This window comes from Terrapene carolina, unplaced genomic scaffold (genome assembly GCF_002925995.2).
Source record: "Terrapene carolina triunguis isolate 2854851 unplaced genomic scaffold, T_m_triunguis-2.0 Scaffold236, whole genome shotgun sequence".
NCBI classification, from domain to species: Eukaryota; Metazoa; Chordata; order Testudines; family Emydidae; genus Terrapene; species Terrapene triunguis.
The window spans coordinates 8,599,098-8,626,210 of NW_020664587.1; the positions used below are offsets into that span (position 1 = coordinate 8,599,098).

General features: G+C 62.7%; 1 protein-coding gene across 1 annotated transcript; it reads left to right on the forward strand.

Annotated features, from left to right (window-relative positions):
* The first annotated feature begins 853 nt into the window (after window positions 1–853).
* On the forward strand, window positions 854–27,113 carry MAP3K6 (mitogen-activated protein kinase kinase kinase 6). Its single transcript, XM_026657141.2, has 29 exons — window positions 854–1,148; window positions 4,773–4,912; window positions 7,275–7,298; window positions 8,303–8,490; window positions 12,522–12,690; window positions 13,314–13,420; window positions 13,866–14,036; window positions 14,539–14,651; window positions 15,216–15,375; window positions 15,744–15,894; window positions 16,536–16,643; window positions 16,762–16,811; window positions 17,596–17,691; window positions 18,258–18,342; window positions 18,490–18,623; window positions 19,544–19,671; window positions 20,037–20,173; window positions 20,647–20,752; window positions 21,007–21,164; window positions 21,535–21,739; window positions 21,919–22,066; window positions 23,278–23,446; window positions 23,788–23,973; window positions 24,305–24,410; window positions 24,976–25,219; window positions 25,582–25,691; window positions 26,005–26,105; window positions 26,422–26,498; window positions 26,885–27,113. The coding sequence occupies exons 1-29, from the start codon at window positions 854–856 to the stop codon at window positions 26,967–26,969; spliced, it is 3,951 nt and encodes a 1,316-aa protein (XP_026512926.1). The 3' UTR covers window positions 26,970–27,113.

The window sequence follows — 27,113 nt, forward strand, 5'->3', positions numbered from 1 at the left end:
GTACCCGCCACCAAATTGCCACCGAAACCGCAGGACCGGCAGACCTCCCGCAGGCATGCTGCCGAAGGCCGCCTGACTGCCGCCCTCACAGCGACTGGCAGGCCGCCCCCCGCGGCTTGCCGCCCCAGGCACGCGCTTCCTGCGCTGGTTAGTCTTTAAGGTGCTGCCGGACTCCTCGTTTTTGTGGATACAGACCAACACGGCTACCCCGATACTTAGAGGTTAGGTACCATTTTTTGGCCCCGACGCTGCAATTGGATCCGTGCACTTTTGCACCCTGGGCACAGGTCCAGAGGCAGGCCTTTGGGGCCCAGATTGCAGGATCAGGGCCTTTCTTTGCAAACATGGGGCCAGTAGCTCCTCAGCTGCTGTCAACCCCCCCCCCATGGGAGCTATGCTTCTTTACAGCTTTCCACCTTGGCCATAAATCCCTCCAACAGCTTCCGGGAGGCTGCTTTGCAAGATGCAACCCCTGTCTTGGTTGTTTTTAAAGCCCAGGCTCCGGCGAAGGGGGGGCTCCCAGCTGGCAGGCTGGGTAAGGATGGGTTTCCTTTTCTGTTCGCTATCCTGGAGTCAGAGAAGGCCATGGGGCAACCGCCCGTGCCCAGCGGCGGCGGCTCCGTTTGCACAGGGAGGAGCGGGCACACCCCCGCTCCGGCTCCGGCTCCGGCTCTCTGGAGTTCACACGGGGAAAGTTTGGGTGGGTGGGGCTCGGGGGCCCCACGTGAGCTGCGAGTGGCTCAACTCGGGAACTGCCGCACTCCGGGCGGAAGCGGCCGTGCCCGGCTTTCTGCCCCGGCCGGGGGGATCCGCTGCACGGGGCCCCGCACCCCAATAGCTCTGGGCCGGCAGCATGGCCGGGGAGAGCCGGCTGGCGGAGCGCGCGGGGAGCTACTGGCAGGACCCCCTGGCCATGGCCATCGCCCCCAGCAAGCCGCTGGCCGGGGCCCAGGGCCGCCGGGGCAGCAGCAGCAGCCGGGGCCGGGCGCTGAGCGTGGCCTTCGTGCTCAACGAGGGCTCGGGCGAGTCGCTGCCCCTGCGCTGCCTGCGGGACGCCTGCCGGGAGGTGCGGGCGGAGCTACAGACCGTCCCCTTCGGCACCCTGGCGCTGGGCGACCCCGGCCCCCTGGACCGCTTCTACAACGCCGGTGAGATGAGATGAGCTGCGCCCGGTCTCAGCCCGCGGGGCGGGGCTTCGGGCGCGGGCTAAACAGGACGAGCAAGGCGGGCGGCTTCCTGGCGGGGAGGGCGGAGGAGGCTGCAGCATTCATCAACCCCCCCCCCCGGGATCTGGGGCGGGGGGGTCACTCCCCATTTCTGTTTCTGAGCCCCCAGCCTGGGAGCTGCTGCACCCCCAGGGCTGTCAGGGGTGGGGGAGAGAGCAGGGCTGCTTCTGGGCATGCCCCCCCCGCCCCCCAGCCAGCTGCTGGCAGATGAAATGGGCCTTCTCCTTCCTTGAAATCATCCAGCCCCTGGAGGCGGTTATCAGCTGGGGGGGGGGGGGGGGGGGGTTGTACACCACTGCCCTCTACCCGGTGGAGTGGGAACTGCTCATCTGTGTGTCATAGCCCCCCTATTATCTCCCTGGGGAGATTCTTCTTTAGCTCACATGGCCGGAGCCTGGCCTTCTGGTACAGCTCCGAGCTCCATCCCAAGCGTTGCTGTGAAGTCCCTCGATAGTGATCGATTCTGTGTAATATTTAGCACCTTCCATTGCTAACGCCCACGAACAGCCTTCCTCAGGGGCGCTGGGACAGTTTTTGTAGTGGGGGTGCTGAGCGCCATTGAACCCAACTGTATACGATAGAAACCACGTCAAGCCAGGGGTCACGGCAGTGCCCCCGGGACCCCCTACTTCCAGCACCTATGATCTTGCGCTATTAAAATGAGGTTTGTCTCTATTCTGTTACCCTCATTTAACAGGTGTTTGAATGTTTGCAGAGAGGCTAAGTGACTTGCCCAAGGAGAGATCGGTGAGCAAAGGTGTGTGAGCAGTGGGATTAGAACCCAGCTCCCCTGACTTCCCTGTGCTGTGCTCTAAGCACCAGACCATCCTGCCTCATTGATCTGGTTACTGTTTCCCTGCCATCTTGGGGGAAGAATGGCAAACCTTCATTGCTTTATTACACAGATCCCGGCAGCTCCGATTGTTCTCTGCTCAGTTAGCATTGTGGGATGGTGCTGCCTGAAAGCAGACAATAAACTATCCCTTCCTAACTCACAGTCCAGGAGTGTGTGTGTGAGAGAGTATGTGTGTGAGTGAGTGTGTGAGTGAATTTAGTGACCAGATGTCCCGATTTTATAGGGACAGTCCCGATTTTGGGGTCTCTTTCTTATATAGCTCCCATTACCCCCCACCCCCTCTCCCGATTTTTCACACTTGCAGTCTGGTCACCCTATTTAGTGGCGATGAAAGCTACCAGGAGAGATGCAACATAAACACTGGCAGTGCCACCTACCACAATCCTGACCAGGCACGGGATGTCCCACTAGGTGTCAGAGGGCTTCCAGTCTCAATGGATAGAGCCCCGCAAATCTGCACATGTCCACAGACCACGTGTGCGGATCGGATGCGGATACCAAATTTTGTATGCACGCAGGGCTCTGTCAATGGACTAATCATTCCCTGGCGACTCTGCTGCGGCTACTGGTTGTGCCAGTTTCTCTAGACTGTGGATTTTGCTCTGGCGTTTATTTTCACATGTCGGAGAAGCTGCTGGAGCATCTCCCTTCACTGGCAATTTTTCAGTCAAGAGTGGCTGTTTTTCTAAAGGAGATTTTCCAGATCAACCCCAGGAGCCAATTCAGGGAAGTTCTCTGGCCTGTGATGCAGGTGGTCAGATTGGGTGTCCCTTCTGGCTTTATAATCGATGAATGTCTTTTAAATCTGCTATGGGGGGAGGCGGTTTTATTCTAGTCTACTAGACTCCTCACCACAGGGATGGCGAGCTCTGTGTACGCCCTTCCAGGACAAATCAGATGTGAGAGCCTGGCCCTTTAAGAAGGGCTCCGGGGTCAGAAGCTACTGGAGCAGAAGGATGTCAAACGATGTGGAAATAACTTGTGCAGTGTGGTCACTGACTTCCTGTCGGTCTGGGGTTTCCTCACCCGACATCTGTGATGCTCCCGATTCCTCTGGAGCAGAGGAGGGACCTCAGCCACCTGCATCCCGTGGCCGGGGGGAGTGGCGGCTTGGATTTGTGCCCTTGGCAGTGGGTTGGGGAGGCTGGAGGAAAAGATTCCTCCCCTCCCCCTAGGAGAGGTTAGGCGGGGGGATGTTCTCTGCTTAATGTGATTTATTCTATCTGAATGGTCCCATCTCACCTTCAGCCTCTGTCGCCTCTATTCTGGCTTCAACGCAGGCAGCCGGGCTTGGGGGAGGAAACACTGTTTTATCGATAATGCCAGGAGGTTGGCTGGCAGCCTTGTGTGACGAAGAGATCCCAAGGTCAGAGTCTGGCTAACCCACGGGCAATGCTCCTGGCCAGCTGACTGAGTCGGTTGTTCTGGCGTGTGCCCTCCAGCACCACACTGCTGGCCAGAGTCACTAACTGGTACAGGGACAGGGGATTCAGGAGTCCTGGGTTCTGTCCCCAGCTCTGCTACTGACCTTGGCTAAACCATGCCAGGGCCTGGCTTTTCAAGAGCCGCTGAGCACTTGTGACTCTGCTTGACGTCAACAGGAAGTGTGGGTCCTTGGCACCTCAGGAAATGGGGCCCTTAACTTCTCCCTGCCTCAGTTTCCCCTAGCGGTGCTATAATACAGCTGGACCTTAGCGTGCGGGCAGGTTGCGAGGGTTGAAGTGCTGCTGTTTTTTGTTATCCCTCTGATGGTGAAGCGCAAAGTGGGTTGTTGCATGGTCACTGGGGGTGCCTCATGGTATCTGCGATATTCGCACCCGGTTCTGTTCTAGCTGCGGGTCTGGGGAGGCGTCTGGCTTTTCCTGGCCCACTGAAACGGTCTGTAAAACCTGCCTGCGCATATGTGTTGCAATGATCAGCCCACCTGGCTACCCCAGGGGAGATGGGGCTGGGCCTTTCATAGAATCATAGAATCTCAGGGTTGGAAGGGACCTCAGGAGGTATCTAGTCCAACCCTCTGCTCAAAGCAGGACCAATCCCCAGACAGATTTTTACCCCAGTTCCCTAAATGGCCCCCTCAAGGATTGAACTCACAACCCTGGGGTTAGCAGGCCAATGCTCAAACCACTGAGCTATCCCTCCCCCCCTGCGTGGGGTTCGGTGCCCTCTGTCAGCTATCGCTCCGCTCTCCTGGAGGGAATGTGAGATGGACGGAGAGATGAAGCAGTGACGCTGTGGCCTGCAGGAGCCCTTGGCTGGGGATGCATCCTCCTTCCTGTGCTGAGTAATGGGGCCTGGTGGTTTATGTGCAATAGCCAGGGCAGGCAATGGGATTTGCAGGGCTCCGTGTTGCAGAGCATGGAAGAGAGCGGTGGAGCTGCACTGAGTGGTCTCTGGCCAGGAGAGGTAGCGATCAGGCTGGCCTGTGGGGGTGAGACCCAGCATCCGGGGTGAGGGACGTGCCTAGTCACCTGCCCCGTGGGCTGATCCCGATCACGTCTCCTTTATCCCCATCGCCAGGACATTCCAAACCTGCAAAGTGAGTCTCTTTGCTAGTCCCTCGGGCTCAGGGGAGGGGATTGAGGGAGATTCCCCAGTGCCCCAGACCTGTCCTCGGCTGCACGTCGGTGCAGGAAAGGCCGTGAGCAATGTAGGCTGGTGTCTGATGGTCCCTTGTTCCTTCCCCACAGATGTGGCCGTGGTGGAAGTGAGCAACTCCTTGTGCCAGCCCTCGCTCTTCTACCACCTCGGGGTGCGGGAGAGCTTCAGCATGACCAACAACGTCCTCCTGTGCTGCCACACTGACCTGCCGGACCTGCAGGCCCTCAAGGTGGGTGGGGGCGGTGCCCCTCTGTCCCGCAAGCCGCGTCCGAGCTCTTAGCCACCGCGTGTGCGAGAAATGGCCGCGTTAGCCGGGAAATGTCTACGTGGGAGATGGAAGCGTTAGAGAGGTAAAATCAGCGGACTGGGAGCCAGGATGCCTGGGTTTGGCCTCTGCTTGGCCCCCTCATGTCGCCTCTCTGTGCCTCAGTTTCCCCACTTGTAAGTCCGGAAGGGCAATACTTCCCTCCCTCAGAGGGCCGAGGTCTTGAGATAGGAAGCGCTAGATGAATGCAGCTCCCCTAGTCCTTTGCAAAAGCTGCGTGGGCTACTTTGACTGTGAGCTCTCTGCTGAGCCCTCAGCACTCGCCAGCAACTTGGACTCAGCGGGGATTCTCGGCTGTGAGCTGGCGGGGTAGCAGAATAGGAGGAGGCTGCAGACACCTTGCAACGTGGCGTTCTCCCTCCTCGTCGTCCATCTCCTGTGAGAAGGAAACGCCTGGGCCTGGAATGTGGCACGAGGAAACTGGCAAGAGCAACCTCAGCTGATCCAAACACTGGACTTTTTGAACTTGCTGCTTATTACTTGTATTACGGTAACACCTAGAAGCTCTAACTGAGATCGGGGCCCTATTGTGCCGGGCACCGTACAGGAGCATAGGATACAGTCCCTGCCCCACCGAGCTGACAGTCCAAACAGACCACACCCAGGGTGGCGGAGAGAGAGTATTTTCCTTTTTTTTTTTTGTACAGGAGGCCTACAGAGACAAAGTGACTTGCCCAAGGTTCACCTGGGGAGTCAGTAGCAGAGCTGGGAACTGATTGCAGATCTCCCGAGGCCCAGTTCGGTGCCTTAGCCCCAAGCCCATCCTTCCTCTCCTGGGTTAAAATGAAGCCTGTACAAAAAGCACCGTTTGGAACCGGAACTGAACAGCTAATCTAAATGGCAGCAAAACGAATGGGATTTTGAACAAAGATTAGGTGGAGGCTGGGGCTCTAAGCATTTTGTTCCTGGTCATTGGTCAAGCGCTTAGGAAAGCTTACTGGCTCTGAATGCATCTGTTCTGGGCCACTCCAGCACGTCTAGCCCTAGTGGGCTGTTGGGAATCTTAAAATCCCCGTCTTTCCGATTACCCGTATGCTTCTTTCTCTTGCTTTGTTTCCAGCATGGAAACCGCTGCTGCAGTCTCAGCAACCATTAGACAGGAGCGTTTTCCGCTGCCCCAAGCCCCGGAGCCTGGCCTTTCCCTGGGATAAAGCCCCCATCTCTAACCCTAGCAGAGAGGGAGATCTGCTGCAGCAGTCACGTGACTATAGAAACTGGGTGCAAGACAGCAATCGGCATGATGTGATTTTGAGCGTCTCTAGCGTATGGGGACCTCTCAGAGATAGTCACGAATCCTCTGTCCTGGGAATAAACCATTAACAGCAGGGGAGGGACCGGCCAAGCCGCCCCTGCTTCAAATCAGATGCATCTGTTCTGAGAGTCTCTTTTTGTGTCACTTTCACCCTATCACCTTTCAGTACCTCGGCCCAGTGCTGGCAACTAGCCCTGCTCTTTTGGGAAAAATTGGACCTGAAATGTCAGCTCAGCAGAGCCTTTTGGCCCCGATCCAGGATCCAAAGTCCACTGAAGTGGATGGAAAGACCCCCACAACTCCAGTGAACTTCGGATCAGGCCCCAAATACAGTAACTGCTTGGGACTCTTCAACCTCTAGATGCCTTGGTCCTTTTAGGAAAGAATGCCCCAATACCTATGAATACCTAAGCCCCACATGTTCCCATGACCTCCCCTCTGTAGGCAGTACTGACCCAAGCGCTGTATTTCAGGTGTGGTTCTGACCTACGCAGGGATGAAAGGGCACTTCAGTGCCAGGCCACGGAGGGGGGGTGGGGGGGAAGCGTACAGCAAATGGCTGATCTGCTGCTAGGCTGTAAAATACAGACTGCCTCCTTTCCAGGCCCTCCACCCAGTGACCCTGAGCCAGCAAAATGTTAAAGGTCTTGTTTTTCCCAGTAATGAAATGATCCCTACTAACGACCTATTCTGCAAACACCCTCTGCTTCCAAAGTTGGTGCTGCACTCGTCCAGGGAGAAGGTTCAAACCCAGCCAGATCCCACCAGAAATAGATCCGTTTTTCCATTCCCCTGATCTCTGTTGCAGTTCGGATGTTGGCGAGAGAGAACTGAGCCCGAGTGCTGGGTCCTAGTGAATTTCTCTGTCTCCGTGTGTCCTCCTGCTGCTCATCACCTTGGTGTCTCACCACCTACCATGTAAAATAGATTCCCAAATTGGCTCGTTTCAGTGGCTAACATGCTCCGTTGATGGACAGCTAAATACCCACCCTCTCTCTCTCTCTCTCTCTCTAGGAGGATATCTGCCAGAAGAACTCGGTAAGTGTCATTTACTTTGTGTGAATCAATTTTTTTTTTTTTTTTTTACCTTGTCTGTTTATGCTCATTTCTTCTCTCACACATACCCCCCTCAATCCTCACCCCTGTTGTTCCAGTCCTGGCATTTTGCAAACAGCTCGGTCAATGCAGCTTAGTGCTGGTTCATGTGCTGCCCCCCCGCCCCCACCACCCACCTCCTGTTCCGCATGAGCAGAAACAGGCTGGGAAGGATAGAGATCCCCCCAGCCCCCCACGTCCCAGATTCAGTAGCAGGGAGCTGATCACATGGGACGTGCCCAGCTGAATCTTACAGCAGGTCCCTGCTCTCTGCACCTGGTTTGCTGTCAGGCAGAGATGGCGGGGGGGGGGGGGGTAATGATGGCTGAAGCCCCCAAACGTGTTTCTGCCTGTGACCTAAAGCCCAGGTTCAGCTGCTCCTCGGTCTCCCCAGCCCGATGATTGCACCCCCTGGAAGACACGAGCTTAGCTTGGGAAAGCGAGGCTACAGCTTTCTGGCTGCGCGAGGTGGGCTCAGGCTTCTGCTGGGGTGTGGACACTTTGTTCACCACCACCTGCCTCTGGTCAGATGCCCAAACTCCCCTTGGCCTGAGAGCTACGGATTACCCACCCCCGCACCTGGGCCTGGCAATCCCCTGGCCCCAAGGAACCTGCTTGGAGAGCAGATTGTATTAAAAAGGCCTGTGCGGGCTGTATGGTACGTGACGTCGTATTTCGGCCGCCCAAGTGGGCGGGGTTTGGCTGGAGCTGGGGGAGAGTTCCACTCCTCTTCCTTTCCCTACTGTCTGGAGGATGTTACATGAAACGAGTTGGTGGGTCTCAGCACAGCAGCGTCTCTGTCACAAACGCCACCGCCTGTATGGGGACCACGTGGTATCCCTCGCTGGCCGTCTGGGCTGAGAGCCTAGGGAATGAACGGGCTGATGGGGGGACATGGGGGAGAAGCCCAGCCCCCTGACTCCTGGCACCCCGTCTCTTCCTGGCAGGACTGCAGCGGCACTTACACCTTCATCCCCTACGTGGTGACGGCCCAGAACAAAGTCCTGTGCTGCGACGCCAGCACCATGAAGTGCCTGACCGAGCTCTTCCAGCCCAGCTTCAACGTGGAGGCCTTCTTCACCCCCCTGGCGGGGCGTCTCACCAAGCTGCTGGAGGGCACCCCCACCAGCTCCTGGTACTGCACTGCCCGGCTGAGCGCACTCAGGGGAGGGGGGGGCTTTCAGCAAGGGCAGGGCCCGGCCCCTGGAAACCGGCTCCAGCCGAAGCCTGGGGGGTTGAGTGGCAGTGCCCCCTGATGAGTGAGCTTGAGAGGACAGGCTGGGAGGAGTCTTCCCTGGGCCCATCTGGGGCTGGCACAAGCCTCTGGCTGGCACCTAGAGGCAGGGACATAAATGCAGCGCTGGGGAGTTAGAACCGGAGGGGGTGTGGGGTGGCACCACCCAGCTCCGAGCTTGGGGGCCCAAAGCAGATGGAAGACAATGGAAAGACTCCTATTAACTTTAGCCACCTTTGGCTCAGACCAGAGGTGGGCAAACTACGGCCCATGGGCCACATCCGGCCCGCAGGACCATCCTGCCCAGACCCTGAGCTCCCGGTCGGGGAGGCTAGCCCCCGGCCCCTCCCCTGCTGTCCCCCCTCCCCTGCCGCCTCAGCGCACCGCACCGCCAGTGCTCTGGCCCGCTGCTCCTGCCGGGCAGCGCGGCGGCGTGGCTGGCTCTGGCATGGTAAGGCGGCGGGGAGCGGAGGGTCCCAGGGGGCAGTCAGGGGACAGGGAGCAGGGGGCGGTTGGATGGGGCGGAGGTTCTGGGGGGGCGGTCAGGGGACGCGGAACAGGGGCAGGGGTTGGATAGGCATGGGAGTCCCTGGGGCCTGTCAGGGGACGGTGGTGTGGATAGGGGGCGGGGCAGTCAGGGAGCAGGGGGGGTTGGATAGGGGTGGGGTTCCTGGGGGGGTGGTTAGGGGCGGGGTCTTGGGAGGGGGCGGTCAGGGGACAAGGAGCAGGGGGGTTGGATGGGTTGGCTGTTCTGAGGGGGGCAGTCAGGGGGCCGGAAGTGGGAGGGGGCGGATAGGGGGTGGGGTCCAGGCTGTTTGGGGAGGCACAGACTTCCCTACCCGGCCCTCCATACAGTTTTGCAACCCCAGTGTGGCCCTCGGGCCAAAAAGTTTGCCCACCCCTGGCTCAGACCCTGCTCCCCCGGGCGAGGATCCCCCAACGTCCATCGCTGGTTTCGCTTTTATTCCGACTTGACCTGCCAGGGTAGCGCTGAGGTCAGCCCTGCACAAAGAGCCAGGAAAAGTGCCCACCCCAGGCTCAGCCTGCCCCTCCTCCAGGGCGCCTGGACCCCCGTCTGCCTGTGTGCAACTCTCAGCACATCACTGCCATGGCAGGAACTAATGACAGAACGTGACTCTCCCCCGGCAAGTGGAATTAATGGCCGAGCCCATGGAGATTCGCTGGCCGGCCCAGGGGGTGACAGGAATGCACGGCAGGGGGATTAGGGCGGTGCTGTGCCCCTGCATGGGTCATTGGCAGCACCGATTTGAGCCTGCCACCGCTGGATCTTAAAGCAGCCGCTGTATGTGGCCCAGCCACCACTAGGGGGGGCTCGAGCGCTGCACTCAGCAGGTTGGTTCTGGCCAGGGAAGAACCACCTTCGGAGGTCCCAGGTTTGATTCCCGCAGCCGATGACCTGCCCAGGGCATGGTGTTACGAGGGGTGACCCGTGCAGGGAGCTGGGCTGGGTGGATGTGCATCAGTGTGCCCTTGTTGCCAAGAAGGCTAACGGCATTTGGGGCTGTATAAGTAGGGGCATTGCCAGCAGATCGAGAGACGTGATCGTTCCCCTCTATTCGGCATTGGTGAGGCCTCATCTGGAGTACTGTGTCCAGTTTTGGGCCCCCCACTACAAGAAGGATGTGGAAAAATTGGAAAGAGTCCAGCGGAGGGCAACAAAAATGATTAGGGGGCTGGAGCACCTGATTTATGAGGAGAGGCTGAGGGAACTGGGATTGTTTAGTCTGCAGAAGAGAAGAATGGGGGGGGGATTTGATAGCTGCTTTCAACTACCTGAAGGGGGTTCCAAAGAGGATGGAGCTCGGCTGTTCTCAGTGGTACCAGATGACAGAACAAGGAGCAATGGTCTCAAGTTGCAGTGGGGGAGGTCTAGGTTGGATATTAGGAAACACTATTTCACTAGGAGGGTGGTGAAGCACTGGAATGGGTTACCTAGGGAGGTGGTGGAATCTCCTTCCTTAGAGGTTTTTAAGGCCCGGCTTGACAAAGCCCTGGCTGGGATGATTTAGTTGGGGATTGGTCCTGCTTTGAGCAGGGGGTTGAACTAGATGACCTCCTGAGGTCCCTTCCAACCCTGCTATTCTATGATGAGCTTCCCCAGCCTGTGAAGTCCAAGGCCCTCCTCTCCCTCCATGAGAGCCGGGTTCTCTCAGCTCCCCAGCACTGTTCTCGGTGAGCGGCCCCATTGATTCCAATGGGAGTAGTGGCAGAGAACAAGGTTGCTCTCCAGAGCAATGCTCTGGCCGCTAGACGTCATGGTGTTTCAATGCTCAGGCGTTTCCTTGGGCTCTCTGCGCCTTGGGAAGGTGCTGATTGGAGCAGGCACCGTACAAGTTCCAGACATGACCACGCCAAGGAAATATGTATTCTGCAAACTGGGCTTTTCCCTGCATTCCTCAGCCCCCTGCCCGTATGGGAGTGGCACAAGCTGGGGGCAAACCAATGGGCTGCAGCCACTTTAAGCTGCTTAAACGCATTTTCTCTCTCCTTTTTCTGTCCTCCATCCACACTGCAAAAATAGAGGTTGGCAAACCTTTCCAGGCCGAGCCTCCCCGTAGTTCCCCAAGCGGGCGGCAAGCCTGTTTCCAGTTAAATAGCCTGAATTTCAGAGATTGGCTCCTAGACATCTCACTCCCGTTGCAGGGTGTCAACATTTAAAGGCCAGTCACTCTAGTTTGCAGGAACGGGAAGGGCTGGTTCTGACCAGGCTCAGCGGGATTGATCCGGTCTCTAGCGCAGCTCCGCTGACCGCCCCAGCTGTGAGCCTTGCATCACACTGTCTTCTTGCATCCTTTGTGGGGAGGAGGACGACCTATTTCTGGGGCTGGAGCTGCAGAACTGAACTGTGATGCAATGACTCAGGCATAGTGCAATTTCCTGCCTTTTGAGATGGGTCAGCCTCCGGAGATAGCAACGAGGGGCCCTTCGGCCTCCTGCTGGGGGATTCGCAGTCATGGGAATGCAGGCTGGGGTGATGGGTGTAGTAGGAAAGGCCCAGGGCTGTGAGATGTTGCGGGGGGGTGGGTGCTTCCAGGCGGGTGCAATCTGCCTCCCGGAGCCTGCAGGCTGTGCTAGCACAGGGGCCTGCTCCCTGAGACGTCTGCTGAGGCTGGAGGTGTGGCGCACTCCCAGGGGAGCCAGCGCGGGGCTCTGTGGGATGATGACGGCTACCGGAGAGGCTGGGGAACCAGGGGGCGGGGGAAGCCCTGCACTCACAGCTCGCTGTGAAGGCCTGGGGGGCCCCAGCGCTGGGCTGTGGGGTCTGCCCCTGTCTGAGCACATGGGTCCCCACTGCGACTAGAGAGGGACTTGAAGGAAGTGAAACTAGGGGGGAAAGGGGCTTTGTGTCACCCCTCCCCCAGCTCCCCATCCCTCACAGCTCAGCCCCACCCTAGTCTGAGGTCCCCTTTCTGACCCCTTTTAGGCACTCCCAGGGCCGGGCCAGTTCCCTGCCCCAGGACTGCGCCAGGCAATGGGGCTTCCACTCTTTTCCAACTCCACCTTCCAGGAGACTTTGCTGCCAGGGGGAGACCTTCCTAGTCTGTTCTCCACAGCCCAGCTCAGCTCTAGCTGCTGCTCGTTCCACCCCCTTGGGCCCACCCCAGATGCGCCCTCCCTCTTGATGAGAGGTAGCGCCCTTCAGATACGTGGTCTCCCTTGTCCTCTACCTTGGTGGAGGGGCTGAGGGTTGAGTGGGCCATGGGAACTCGCCTCTCACGTGGGATAGGTGGGACGTTGTCCTGCGGATAACTAGAGTCCTCAGACCCCAGGGCTGTCAAGCCGGCCCCTTCCAGTACCACTGAGTGCCCCCAGGGGAGTGTGGGTAATTGTCCAGGACAAAGGCTCCCTCCCCATCAGGCCTATGATCCATCAGTGGGCTGCACTCAGCTCCAAGCATGGTGGTTTTCCAGCGGCTATTTCCGGGAGACGATCCGCCGGGACATCCGCAAGGCCCGGGAGATGTACAGCGGGGAGCAGCTGAGCCGGGAGCTGGCCAACATCCAGCAGCGCCTGGACAGCGTGGAGCTCCTCAGCCTGGACATCGTCATGAACCTTCTCCTGTCCTATCGGGATGTGCAGGTGAGCCGCCCCCGGCCCGCGCCAGCAGGGCGGGTGGGACGATGGGTGAGGCAGGCGGTGGCTGGGTCCTCGGAAGGGAGCGTGGCCTTGGGAGCACCAGCCCAAGCTCACGGGAGATGGCTGGAGAGGTGGGGTCACTGCCTGGGATGCCCAGGGGTAGGCCCTGGCTTGTGGCTTTCAGAGGAGGTTGCTGGCCCTGGGTCACAGACACAAGCATGTGCAGCACTATCCCATGGCTCTCCAAGGGGGAGCTGGTGGGGCTCGCCAGGGTCCCCGGATGCAGAGCCCCCATCCTTGGCCAGCGCGTGCGTCGCTGCAGCCGGCTGCCCAGCAGGCCTGGCTGTCACCAAGGCGGTGGGTGGCCATGCTGGAAGAAAGGTCTCCCGCAGGACACAGGGGTTCTGCAGGCTCCACTGCCTGCCCTGGCACAAGGGCCGTTTCCTCGAGTGCACCACGACCTCCGGATGCGTGGCGCAGAAGGAGCTGCGATCCTGAGTGGCGTGGTTTGCCCGCCCCACTGCCGAGCCCCCTGTGCTGCGTCAGGCCCGGCCTATTCCCCCCCGGGACCTCCCGTGGGATGCAGATGGCAGCCTGCTCTGCCTGACCCCCGGCTTCCTCGGCAGGACTACGACGCCATCATCAGGCTGGTGGAGACGCTGCAGGCCCTGCCCACCTGCGACGTGGCCGAGCAGCACAACATCCGCTTCCAGTACACCTTCGCCCTCGAAAGGTGAGATGCTTCCTTGGGCAGGCGCAGGCCCCGCTCCCAGCCCCACGGGGTGCCGAGCGCCCTCTGCTGCCAGTGGAGCCGGTGGGCACCCGTCGCGCTGGGCCGGGTGCTCGGCAGGGGAAGGACGGGGTGTCCTGCATATGGACGCCGGTGCTGGGCTGAGAGGATCGAAGCCTGAAATCCTCCCTCCACCGGGCAGCATCCGAGCAAGCTTCCGCCAGGCTGCCCCTGCCCAGTCTGGGGATAAGAGGGGAGATCAGTCCCCGGGGTCCATTGAGCCCTCGGCCTCTGCAGCGACAGAGCACAAAGGGGGCGTTATATCCCGCCGGGCTGAGAGCCATTGGCCTGGGGAGTGGAGCGTGGACCCCAGCTCTCTCTTTGATGCTCCTCTTTGGGGCATTTGCTCGTTGTGCCTGGCGGTTGAGCACGCCCGTTTTCTGGGCAGGCGGAACCAGCCCGGGGACCGGGAGAAGGCTCTCTCCGTGCTCCTGCCGGTGGTGGAGAGGCGAGAAGGGGCGGCGCCCGACCTGTACTGCATGTGTGGCCGCATTTACAAGGACATGTTCATCGGCTCCGGCTTCACGGACACGGAGAAAAGGGACCAGGCCTTTTACTGGTAAGAGCCAGGGCAGGGGGCTCTCCGGCGGGGATGGGGTGGGAGGCCCGTGCTGGGGAGACTGGGGTGGGCTCCTTGGGCCAGCGGGGTTTTGAGCACCGACACGGAGCATGTGCACTTGGCTGGGTGTGCAAAGGGCTGAGTGTGCAGCCACTCCTGAGCGTGTGCATGGGTCTATGGGCTTTGCTGGGGTCTGGACGCCTGGGTTCAGTTCCTGGAAGGGACAATGTAGAGGCAGATAAGCTGAGTTTATGGGGTGTTACAGAGGAGACCTTACAACCTGTCCGGAGCAAGTGGGTATTAGAGACACCTCCCCCCCCCCTTGGCACCGTGCGAGTCCTAGCTCCCCTGGCATTGGAATTAATGCCCCTTCCCTGCACTGCCATATATCGGTTGTTTGCTGCCCACCACCCCAGAGCTGGCTGCATTTCAGTGGTGCTGCCTGGGATCCGGCCGGGTGACTGTTTCGTCACTGGCATCTCTGCATGTTTGAACTCCCCAGGTACAGCAAAGCCTTTGACACGGAGCCGAGCCTCCACTCTGGGATTAACTCTGCTGTCCTGCTCATAGCAGCTGGGCACCAGTTCGAAACCTCCGTGCAGCTCCGGCAAATAGGTGAGTGGCTCTTCCCCTGCCGCCGTCGTGTGTGGGTAAAGCACCGTGGGCCTCCGGGGATTATAACAGGCTCTCCCATAGTCCTGGCACGGCCTGGACGATGGCCCAAGGAAGGGCTATGAGGTGTGTGGGGTTTATGGGTTTGTCTCTCTTGCACTCTGTGGCCAGATGAGTCACTGAGGGGGTCCCTTGGAATTCGGGGAGGGGGGGGGTGGCTGTCCGTCCCGGTTTCTCTCCCATGTCCTGTGCAGTTCAAGCGGCAAGGGAAGGGGAAGCTTCATCTGCTAGAGACTGGGGGACGTTCTTTGGTTTGGGGTGGGGGTGTAGCGAGAGCAGGGGGTACGGCTGGGGCCGCTGAGCCATGGGGGTGGGGGAGAGAGCGTGGAGTGGGCGGGGCTGGGCCGAAGGGGCTGGCGTGGGAGCAGGGGAGGGGATGGGGGAAGGCGGAATGGGGCAGGGCGGTGGCTGGGTGGGCCTGCCCTGCCCGGGCGTGTCTCCGCCCTGCCCTCAGCGGTGAAGAGGAACCTTCCCCCCCCCCCCCCCCCCCCCCCGCCACCCCCCCAGGCGTCCGGCTGAGCTGCCTACTGAGCAATAAGGGCAGCGTGGAGAAGATGCAGCATTACTGGGACGTGGGCTTCTACCTGGGCTCCTGGATCCTGGCCAACGACGTCAGCAAAGTCATCCGGGCCTCGGAGAAGCTCTACAAGCTCAATGCCCCCGTCTGGTAGGTGGCAGAAATGCCAGCCCCTCCCCAGAGCCTATGGGGGACCCCCAAACAGCAGCACCCTGCCTGTGCCTCCAGGAGGGGAGCGCTGCAAGGGGAGGGCAGATCGGCCTTTGACTCTCAGGCTGGGTTCAGCTTGGCCAGCTTCGGGGGCCAGGGTCTCCGCTAGCGGCCCCTTGCGTGGGAGGTTTCACGCGGGCCTTTGGGCATGAGCCAGCCCGTGGGGCTTTCCCAGTGAACCGCGGGAGAACTTGTCCATCCTGGGCACATGGGGGATGGCACGGGAGACCTGGCAGCACCCAGAAGCTGTTTCCGCGGTGGGATGTCCCTCCCTTCCATCTCACCCTCTGCCCCGGCTGTCACTGCAGGTACCTGGCCTCCGTCATGGAGACCTTCCTCTTGTACAAACACTTCAAGACCTGCCCAGAGACCAAGACGCTCAAGCAGGAGCAGGCTGACTTCTGGATGGGCTTCCTGCTGGCGTCCTGCCAGCCCTTTGTCTCCACGGAGTGCTGCCCGGTGAGGAACCTGCTGGCGCTCGGGGCGGCGGGTCGGCTCCGTGCGTTGAGTCCAGTCCCGTCGCGCCGCTAGAGCTGCCTCCGGCCTGGCGCGTGCTGACAATAAGGGAGGGTGAGGGCAGAGTTAGCCCGGGTGATTGGCGCCCAGGTCGGAGCATGGGATGGGAGGGGTTTGTCGGTGGGTGGGGGTGGGGGCTAGGGTCCACACCCAAGGAAAAGCCAGGCCAGCTGTGTGGTGAAGACAGACCCGGCGGCTACTGCTGCCCCGTCGCCCTGGTAACAAACCAGACAGGTGTGCAGGAGCCGGGGGTGATGGTGGCCATCTGGCTTGTGGGTTTCAGTCACCAGTGCTGCTGTGTAGGGGTCCGGAGCAGGCTCCTGGCAGCAGAGGGAGAGCAGAGCCTGGAGCCGGCCCTTTGCAGGTTAAAATGTGCTCCGGGTTGGGGGGTGTATCAGGGAGGGATACTGGGGGCTCCAGGAGAGGAAGCAGGATCCTTAGGTGAAAGGAGAAGAATATCGGCATTGATTGGGGTCCTCACCCCCAGCCCCATCATGGGGTCCCCTGCCTCCAGCCCCCTGGGGATGCAATGAAAGGGGGCAAAGACCCCCCCACACCAGCCTCTCTCTCCGCCTCCCTTCCAGGTGCTGATTCTGGAGCTGAACAAAGTCCTGCAGCCAGCCCAGCTGACGGCGTGCAATTGCGAGGCTGAAAAGTCGGTGACGGTGTGCCACATCTGCCCCCCGGAGGAGGTAGGGCGGCTCGGAGCCCAGGGGGCGAGCCCACCCCTTTGCCGCCCCTGATGGCCACGACTTTCTGGGCTCCCGTTGTTCACGCTGCGTGTTTTTTTGGGGTTTATTTTCCCCCTAGAGTGGGATCTCCAGCTGGACCTTTCCGGCTTCCTCCATCCGTGGAATCAGGTGAGGAGTTTAACTCTTCTGTTGCCCTTTGGGGTAGCCTCTCCGTCAGCCTCGGCGCTCCCTGGTTAGCCTGCGTCCACCCGGAAATCCTCTCTGCGTCCCCAGCAGAACCCTCCTCCCCCAGCACCCTCCTTGCACTGGGGAAATGTCCATCTTGGTTCCCATGCCCAGGGCTAGCTGGAAGCGCGGGGGGTAAGCCTGGCGGAGAGTAAGCCTGGCTCCCCCAGCTGAGTGCCTGGCCCTTAGTGGGTCCCGTAGTAGGTGTTGGCCTCCCCAGCTGCGTATGGCACAAGGAGCCAGAGAGGGACCTGCCTGTAGGCAAGAGATGGGCAGCTGGGAAGGTCCTGTGCTGCCTGGCAGAGCAGACTCCAAGGGCCATGCATAGCCGGTTCGTTCAGTGACCAGCCCCCTGCAAGGGTGGAGTGGGGGGCACGGAGCACGGCTGGCCCCGAACGCTCTGAGCGTCGCCCCAAGGGGGCTGGTGTGGCAGGGAGGAGGCTTCCCCGGTGTGGGGAGGAGCCCTGTTAGCTGGAGTGCCAGCCCCAGAGCTCTGGATGTGCCCGCACCCCTCCCCAGCCCACCCCCAGGGCCTGCAGCCCCATGGCTCCTGCTGACGGTGCCGCCGGCCTGGTGAGGGGGCCCGTGCCGAGCTGCAGGGGCAGAGCAGCCCATGAGCACACTGGAGCTGGGGGAGGTTTCTGGGGTGAGGCTCGGGAGGGAGCAGCCCCCCCCCCCCCCGCCACACTCACTGTGGGGTGTGGGGCCGGCCTCTCTTTCTCTCCAGCATCTCCAAGTGCGACGAGCGCTGCTGCTTCCTGTACGTGCTGCACACGGCCGAGGACTTCCAGTTGTACTTCCCCACCCAGCACCACTGCCAATGGTGAGCCAGGGGGTGGGGCAGGGGAGGGGCAGGCCCCCCCAATGCTTCTGCCAATGGTGGGTTGAGGGCACTGGGGTGGGGGAGGGGCAGGGACCCCCAACGCTGCTACTGCTGGTGTGTCGGGGGTGCTGGTGATGGAGCAGGATGGGGAGGCAGAGGGACCCCCTAGCACCATGGCGCTGGTGAGCTGTGGGGATGGGATAAAGGATCTGTCCCCTGACCCAGAGCCCCTGCTGGGGAGGGGGGAGCAGCTGCCCTGGGCTGGGTTTGAGGGGTGAAGGGCCAGGTGGGGGAGGGAGCCGGAAGAGACTTCATCCCCATCCTGGCAGGTGGGGCCCAGTCTGTGGGGCTGCCCTAGGCCCTGCCCCACACATGGCATTGCTGCGTCTGTCCAGGGGTCCTGTGGTTCTGCCAGCCAGCAGGGTCGGTGCTCTGCCAGGCTGGGTCGCTGAGCCGGTGTGTGGTGGTGGGGAGGTTCTCCAGGGCCCGTTGCCCAGCCTGGGAGCCCCCGAAGGGGCCGGGCAGTGGGGCCACGCCCAGGCACGCTCTCCCTTCTCTGCCGGCAGGTTCTGCAAGCTGATTCACTCCTTCGTGGCCGAGCTGGCAGTGGGGGGCGAGGAGGCGGGCGACGGCCTGGACGAGGACCTGGAGGTGAGTGCCGGGGGTGGGCGCGGGCTCGCACTCGGAGCAGGCATCTCTGGTGGATGCTGGGGTGCAGCTCGCCGAGCTGGGGGTGCATGAGGGGCTTGGCAGGGCCAGCTAGCCCCAGGCGCACTGACCCTGCTCTGGCCTGCGCAGTACGACTACGAATACACGGAGACGGGCGACAGGGTGATCCTGGGCAAGGGGACCTACGGGGTCGTCTACGCCGGGCGGGACCTCAGCAACCAGGTGCGCATCGCCATCAAGGAGATCCCGGAGCGGGACAGCAGGTAGGAGCCGCGGGGGGGCGGGGAGGTGCTTCCTGTGGACCCCTCTGTCCTGTTTTGAGCTTCAGCCCAGACCAGTCAGAGACTGTCACCCTGAGTGCCCCGTAGCTCCCAGCCAGCAGACGAGCATGCCCTGCGTGTCGGTGTGTAAAGTCAAACCAGGGTATTGAATCCAGGGTGAGATCTCTGGGGCTCTTTGCCCCTCTTTTCTAGGCCGAGACCAGTGCCCCCACTGTGCGGAAAGGTGCCAGGGAGTCTGGTGGAGAAGGCTCCATGCTGATCTCTCCCCCGCTGGCGCTTTCCGCGATACACACGGATCTGCCCCTGCAGCCTCCTCTGTGCCAGCGAGTGGCCAATTGCAGCTGGATGGAGACGTCGGGAAGCAGCCTGCTTCCCCGCTCCCCAGCCGTGTCCGCTTCGAACACGTTTTAGTTCCGTGTTTCCTACCTTTCGGGGGTTACCGTACACGCCCCACGCAAGAATATCAGAGATCAGGGTGTTATTGGTTTTCCGATGGCCCCTCACGCGACCCCCATTAGGTACAGATCTGACATTAGTGAGTTGGGGTATGGCCGAAACTCCCTGCCCCATACCAGTGATCCTCAGGCAGTGGGTCCTGCCCTCCCCTTCCACGCTGGCTGGGAAAGTCAGGGTACCCAGCAGCATGGTGATCTGGGGCCGTGGGAGTGGGGGCACGGGAGGTAGATGAGTGTGACTTGGTGTGCAAGAGTCCCAGTGTGAGCGCACTAGTGTCAGGGTGGATGGGCACCTGCCTGGTCCTGGTTCTCACCTGCCCTTCCTGCCCCGCTGGGAGGGGATGGCCTTGCTGAGTGCAAGGCACTGCAGCCCCATTGCCCAGCCCCCTGGGAGGGAGCAGGCAGGCTTGGCCCTTTACCCTCACTGCCCCGGTTCCCGCCGTGTAGGTACTCGCAGCCCCTGCACGAGGAGATCGCCCTGCACAAGCGCCTGCGGCACCGGAACATCGTCCAGTACCTGGGCTCCATCAGCCAGGACGGCTTCATCAAGATCTTCATGGAGGAGGTGCCGGGAGGTAGGCGAGTGAGCGCCTGCCCCAGGCTGGGGATGCCGAGGAGAGAGGCGGCCGAACCTGGGGTCTCCTGCACAGAGCAGGGTGCTCCAGCCTGGGAACATGCTGCCGTCCATCTGGCCTGTCGCAGACCCCACGTCCCAGGCTAGCTGCCTCCTGCCCTTGGCGGCCCTTGGCTCTAATGTGGCCTGGGGTCTTCTCGGAGGGTCCTAACAGCCTCGCATTGCTCCTGCCCTGCTCCATTCTGTGCCAGCCCTGGGCCTGGGGTGTGACGCTGGGGCGGGGCCGGGTTCCCCTGTGCTGGTGCGTGGGGGCTCGGGGTGGGCACACGGGCTCAGTGGGGTTCCCATCTCCGTCTCCATCCCCAGGGAGCCTCTCGTCCCTCCTGCGCTCCAAGTGGGGCCCCCTGAAGGACAACGAGCCCACCATCGTGTTCTACACCAAGCAGATCCTGGAGGGCCTGCGCTACCTGCACGACAACCAGATCGTCCACCGGGACATCAAGGTGAGGGCGTTGGCTGGCCCGTGCGAGTGCGGGGTGGGAGAAACGGCAGCTGACTAGGGCCCACCCAGCTTATGGGGCCCGGGGCCTTCCCCGGACTGGAGGGGAATGGTGGGCTAATCCAGGGACTCCGCCACCCTCAAGGCTGCTAGCCGGGCCCTGTGCTGAGTCCCAGGATGGTTTCCAACACCTCAGCAGGCTGCTCCGGTCTCCGCAAAGCCGCCGGTGTCCCAAGCAGGGCCCCGGCCTGCCCCCCGCTCTGGGAGTTCCAGGGCATCTGGTCTCACCGCCCCCTCCACCTCTCCTGGCCCCACAGATGGGGTGGATCCACCCTCGACCCCCAGAGCAGGACAGAGCGGGAGCGAGGGGCATTAGCGGATCTGGGGGAGGGGGGACAACACCCTGTCTCTGAGCACTCGCCCCGGGAGGCTCTCCACAGCTGTGACCTGTTCTGATTGGGGGGCGGCGTTTGACAGGGAGACAACGTCCTTATCAACACCTACAGCGGGGTGCTGAAGATCTCTGACTTCGGGACCTCCAAGAGGCTGGCTGGGATGAGCCCCTGCGCCGAGACCTTCACAGGTGAGGGGCTCTGGTGCAAGCCCCCCGCATTGGGTTATGGCATGCTGGGCTGTGGGAAGGGGCCATTTGCCACACCCCCCCCGAGGGGGACACTGAGGCCCAGTGACAGGCACAGGGGCATCCTCAGGACCTGGCAGGAGGGGAGGGAAGGGGTCCCCGGCCCATCTGGGTTTAGGAGGGGCTCGCTGGCTGATCTGGGGCAGGCAGGGGGTGTTGAGGGCTGACTTCCCTCAGTTGCTCTGGTCTCTTTCCAGGCACCCTGCAGTATATGGCCCCGGAGATCATTGACCAGGGCCCCCGAGGCTACGGGAAGCCGGCCGATATCTGGTCCCTGGGCTGCACCATCATCGAGATGGCCACGGGCAACCCCCCGTTCTATGAGCTGGGCAGCCCACAGGCCGCCATGTTCAAGGTGAGGACGGGGCTCGCTGGTACCGTCGGGGGGGGCTGACTGCTCGGGCTCCTCTCTGAGTGTGGGGGCTGGCGGGGGAGGGTTATGGCTTCCCCCACTACAAAAGGGGGGGGGGTGAGTCTCGCTGCCGCTCCCGGTGGACAGGCGGCCACCATAGCCACTGACCAGCCCCTCGTTGGCCGCCTCGGCAGAGAGACCAGGGCCTGACTGAGGCCCATGGGGTGACGTGGGGGAAACTGGTGCTGCCCGCACAGCGGGGTACCTGTGGGGGGGTGAGCCAAGGGGCAGTGCCCCTCTGGGCCCACTCCCTGCTAGGTGGGGTCGGGGGGCCAGGGCTCTGTGATGGCCCCTCCCTCATCTCCCTCTCCAGGTGGGCATGTTCAAGATGCACCCCGAGGTGCCCGACTCCATGTCGGGGGCAGCCAAGGCCTTCATTCTCCGGTGCTTCGAGGTGGATCCGGATCAGCGGGCGCCCGCTGCAGCCCTGCTCCAGGAGCCCTTCCTCACAGCCCCCAGCAGGAAGAAAGCCAGGAACCAGGCTGTGCCAGCTGCGGAGGGAGGCACACTGGGGGCAGGTGAGCTAGGAGGCAGGGGAAAGGGGGGAGCCCTGGGTGGGGGGGCAGGAGGAGGAGATGGGAGGGAGCCCGGGTGGGGGCAGGAAGAGGCCTGAGGGCTTGGGGGGCAGGACATGGTATCTCGCAGGTGGGCTGTGTTCCCTGGAGGAGCTGAAGTAACCGGCCCTGTCTCTCTGCAGCCAGCTCTCCTGCCCCTGCAGCAGAGGGGGCCAGCGAGGCCAGGAACCCCTCCTTGCCCTTCCAGGCCCCCAGGACAGCTGCCAAGGCAGACAGCAGCTTGCCAGCCCACATCTCCAGCGCAGTGACCCAGAGACGCAGCTACCTGGGGTATGGCGTCCCTTCGGGGGGAAGGAGGGGCAGGCTCGGGAGGAGGCTGAGGATCTCAGGCTGGGGGGGGTAGGGCCACACACTGCACCCAGCAGCACAGCTGGACACTGCACCTCCAGCCGGATGGGTACGTTCCCCACTAACCCCCCCTAGCCACACTCTGGGTGCGGGGCAGCCCCATGCCCAACCATTTATCCCTGGCTGGGTTTCCTAACCCCTCCCGCAGGGCGCACGGTCTCGGGGCGGTGGCTGTCGAAGGGGAGCCCCCTGCCTTAGGGGATCAAGCAGCCAGATGTGCCCAGGCTGCCCCCCAAGGCCTCCCCCAGCCCCTGCTACATGTAGGGCCGGACCCAACTGGGGTCAGCAGGCTGGGTTTGTAGGGCAGGGATTGGGCGACACCTGGTGGTCAGCAGCTGTCACTGCAGCTGAATTTTATGCGATTTCACCTCCAGCTCCAGCGCCCACCGGGCGGATGGGGCAGGCGAGTGGGGAACGCAGACTCTGCTCTCCAGAGCGCCCCGCTCCCCGTGATGATACCCCCCGGGGTATCAGGGGGGCTTGTCCCTGGTGTTCCCAGAGCCCGGTTTACCGGCTGGCAGCTGCAAGCTGCTGCTGTGGCCGATGGCAGGGGCCTGGGGAGGGGGGTTGTTTTGGAGGGTTTTTTTGTCCTGGGATTCTTGGTCCAGGGAGATTCGGATCGGATGACAGACCCCCCCCCAGCTGTCCCCCACGATTCAGTGTCCCCCACGCTGGCCTGGGTGTCCCTCACTCCCCAGGAGGGGGATCTGCAGTGCACAGGGATGGATGCCCCAAGTCTCCCTGTCCCACCAGCCCGAAGGGCCTGCAGTGCTGTGGGGTGGCTCCCCCTGGAGCATGTGAATTCCTGCTGCCCCCCCGGAACAGCTTGGCTGCCCGGGGCGGGTGTGTGGGGACTGACTGGGCTGCTCGTGTCTCCCCTCTTCCAACCCTCCCCTTTCGCTGCGAGCCCCAGCGCTCTGAGTGTCCGGAGGTGCATATCCCAGAGGGCTAGACGGGCAGCAGAGCCGGGTGCCCCAGGCAGCCCTGTAAGGGAGGCGTCGTTCCCATCCCAGGCTCCACAGTGGGTCAGCTGCAGTCCTGGATCCTCTCTTTAGCACAGGTCTGCCCCCCTGCAGTGCCCAGGCTTCACTGCATGTCCCTGCCACACCCCCCCCCAACTCCCGTCTCCCCAGGGCTGCCGAGGAGCCAGCTGGTTTGGATTGCAGCAGCTCCCCCGCCCCCGAGGAGAGCGGCGGCATGTTCCTGCTGAAGAAAGACAGCGAGCGCAGGGCCACCCTGCACCAGATCCTGACGGAGGAGCAGCCCAGCATTGTGGCCGCCTTGGAGGAGGCCCAGAGCCAGGTCAGTGCCGGCCCCTTGAAGGCTCGGCAGCCAGGCCCAACCCCTCCCCTGCACGAGGCAGACAGCACGCGGCTCCGACCCCTCTGCGGCAGGTCAGGGGCTAAACTCCCCGCGCCAGGCTGGGGGCTGCTCATTCAGCCTGGCTCCGGGGGGAGGGCGGGGGGTCTGCAGTCGCTTTATGGCCTTTGTCCTTTTCCTGGAGCCCGTCAGGTACGACTTCCATCCACTCACTCGCTCTGGCTCGGGGTGCGTCTGAGACCCCTCCCGCTGCCAGCCCAGCCTTGCGTGGGAGCCCATCTGCGCTCGCGCCCCCAGGCTGAGCCTTTCCCTTCCCCGTTCAGAGCTGGGACGGAGGGAGGCTGTCCTCGGAGCACATCGCCCAGCTGGTGTCCTGCCTCAAGAGCTACATCCGCTCCCCCAGCCGCCGGCAGCTCAGCCAGGACCTGCTGGGGCTCCAGGCCCCGCTGCAGGCGGAGGGCCTAAGCCTTCGCCACGTGCAGGTGCCACTCTTCAGCTTCCAGGACACGGTGAGTACTCAGCCCTTCCCAGGAGGCTGCTGGGCCGGGCCGGGCCACTTCTCCCTCCACACCTGGCCCGGGACCTTTAAAACTCAATTGCCCCAAGTATCGAGCACCCACTGCCTTTAACGCCTTCATTGCTGGCCTCACCTAGGCAGTCACAGGAGCATGGTGGGTGTGGCCAATGAACAAAGGGGGCGGGGCTTCTGTAATCCCAGGCCCGGTGGGGACCCCAGAGGGAGCTGGGGGGTCGCCCCTCGGGGCCTGCGGTGGGCTCGGCGTGGCAAGGTTTCCGGCTGGCTCCAGTGCCGGCGCAGCCCATCCTCTCCCATCCCTGCAGGTGAAGCAGCTCCTACGGCAGCACCAGATCAAGCCGCACTGGATGTTCGCCCTGGATAACCTCATGGGCCAGGCCGTGCAGGCAGCTTTCACTATCCTCGTGACAGGTGCGTTGGCGGGCGGGTGGGGGGAGCTGTGTGGTGGCCCTGGCTCCTGTTCCGTTTGGATCCAGCCCCATGGGGAATCGGGGCCCGGCCAGGCGGCAGCTGGGTCCCTAGCGGAGCGGCAGTGGGTTTGCGGCTGGGGCGGGGGTCCCATCGGAGTGCTCTGGGGTGCTGCTAAGGTAACTTTCCATATTGGGACTGTATATAGAAACGGCAGCAGGAGGCCCCCGGCCAGGGCCTTGAGACCCAGCTCTCTCCCCCCTATCAGCTGGCAGAACCCCTGGGCCCTGCCCATGGAGTTCTGTGCCCGAGGCCGTTGGGCAGGGAGATTTCCCACCAGGAAGCACGGGGCGCCTGCCTGGGCATAGAGTCGTGGGAGAACAGAGACAGCCAGATGCTACCGCTAGTCCCACTGCTGCTCCCACCCCTGCCCGATGCCCATGGAGCTGTGGGGCTGCCCTGACCCTTCGGCTCCCACTGCCCAGAGGCATCCCTAGGGCTCACGGCCCACCGTCCCTAGCCCAGGCCAGCCACCTCCCCGCTCCCCTTCTTTCTCCCGCGCTTCCAGAACTCCGGGTGAAGCCGCCGCATCTCCTGGGCAAAGGTGGCAGCGAAGAGGAGGTGGAGGAAGATCCAGAGGCGCAGGGAGCGCCTCCTCCCCCGAGCCAGCCCAGCGGGGGGAGGGGCAGCGTGGAGACCCCAAGTTCTGGCGTTGGCAGCGGCACCAGCACCGAGCTGGGCTTCCGTACTGCCCCGGCGGACTCCCTGCCACTCCTGCTGCAGCTCAGCCACCTCCGCGCGGAGACGGGCAGGTAGGAGCGCCCGGCTGCTCTCCCGCGTGGAGGGGAGCCTGGCCCGCAGCCAGCTGTTGGGCCCAAAGCGTCGGGAGGCATGGTCTGTGCCAGCCTCTGCCCGCCGGAGGGGGCAGCACCCCACAGCCGCCCTCCTGGCCTGGATCCACACACCAGGGCGGTGCCACTCTCCCAGTCCAAGGGCATTAGGATCCACACTTGGGCTGGGCTCCCAGCTGTGGCTCTGACGTGCCTAGGCTGGGCGGGGTGGAGGACGGGGGAGTACAGTAGCAATCGCCCTCCCCCCATCGCCCCCCACACACACACACAGCGTGGCCCTCGATTCCAGCCCCTCTGCCTTGTCCCCCCGGCGTGCGTGGCAGGCTGCTGGAGGCGTTGCTGGAGAAGGAGCGAGAGTGGCAGAGGCAGCTGCGGAGGGTGCTCCAGGCCGCGGAGCAGGAGGCCAGGGCTCTGCAGGGATCCAAGCCCCTAGGTGAGCGATGCCAGGACTCGCCGGAGCTGGGCTGGGGGAGCTCTGTGGGGCTGCTGGGCGCAGTGGGGGAGGGGAAGCAATGGGAGATGGGCATGGCAGGGTGGAACACACCTTGGTCTCCCCCTAGCTGACCACATCGGGGCAGGGGCTGGGTCTCCTTCCGAGCCCCACGTTGGGGCCCATGTCTCTGGGGCGGCGAGGGGCTGGGTTTGTCTCCCCCGGGCCACACATCTGAAGCCTAAAGACATGGGGGAGGCTGAGCCGCAGAGTCCGGGGGAGGCTGACCCGGGTCCGAACCCTTCTGTCTGCACAGCCTTGGCCGCGCACCCCCGGGGGCCCTGGCAGGGGGCGGTGGACGCCCTCCTCGTTGACTGGTTACAGAGCCACGGAGCGGATGAGGATGCGACCACGACGGTACGTCCCCTGCGCTGTGCGAGCCAGGCCGAGGGGCCAGCGGCTTGGGGACAGCCCTGGGCCCCGCCACGACCCCGGCCTTAGCAGGGAGAGGGAGAGGCAGGCTCCAGCGGGACACCTCCTGCTCCCTTTCCCCCAGGCCCTGGTGGGGTGGGGGCCGGGTGCCTGGGCATAAGGCAGCTGGGTCTGGGGCGTCCCTCCCACACGCCCTGCCCTCCAGCACTCCCTTCCCCATGGAGCCAGTGGGGTGGCCCCATCCCAGCTCTGGCTGCAGCGCCCCTCGCTGACCAGCTCCGCTACCTGCTTTCTCCCCCAGTTCCTGCAGCACGGCTTCACCCTGCCCGACCTGCTGACCTGCGCCACCCGCGACGACCTGCTCTACACCGGCATCAGGTAGGAGGGGGAGCCAGGACGGGTGCCCCAGCCCTCTTCCCCAGAGGGTCACTGCTGGCTGGGCCAAGAGGCCACGCCTAGGGCTTGTCCCTCCCAGCCCAGCCACAATGGCTGGGGGTCGGTGGAGCGAGTTGCTTTGGTGAACCATGAATCCGTCCTGGCAGCCTGAGCAGACTCTGCCCTGGGAGCGTTTCACTGCAACTCTGCCTGGGAAAGACCCTGCCCTGAGTGGGGCGTGAGGCCCACGGAGACCATCCCCCTGTGTGGCCCCCGTCCCGTCCCCTGGGCGCCAGCCAGAGGGCGAGGCATTGAGGCTGTTTGCAGCCGGTGCCAAGGGGGGCAGGGGGCAGGGGCGTGTCTCACCCGTCTCCGTCTCTCCCTGCCAGAGGGGGGCTGGTGTGCAGGCTATGGGGAGCCATCCAGGAGCACCGGAAATCCCTCGCCAAGCAGGCGCAGCGGGAAGCCGAGTGAGAGACGGGGCAGCCGCAGCCTCCCCTGCGGCATCGGCCTCCCCGTGCCGTAACGAGCGCCCGCGCTCAGCCAGAGCTGACCGCCGCCTCGCCGCCTTCACGCCCTGCCAACCAGCCACGCCGCCTCTGCCCTTGAGCTGGCAGG

Bases quoted from the DNA above. Each gene is read 5' to 3' on its own strand.
- MAP3K6 (XM_026657141.2), top strand. From the start codon at position 854: ATGGCCGGGGAGAGCCGGCTGGCGGAGCGCGCGGGGAGCTACTGGCAG. The intron at 21,165-21,534 runs GTGAGGACGGGG...CTCCCTCTCCAG, and splicing joins CACAGGCCGCCATGTTCAAG to GTGGGCATGTTCAAGATGCA. The intron at 24,411-24,975 runs GTGCGTTGGCGG...CCGCGCTTCCAG, and splicing joins TTTCACTATCCTCGTGACAG to AACTCCGGGTGAAGCCGCCG.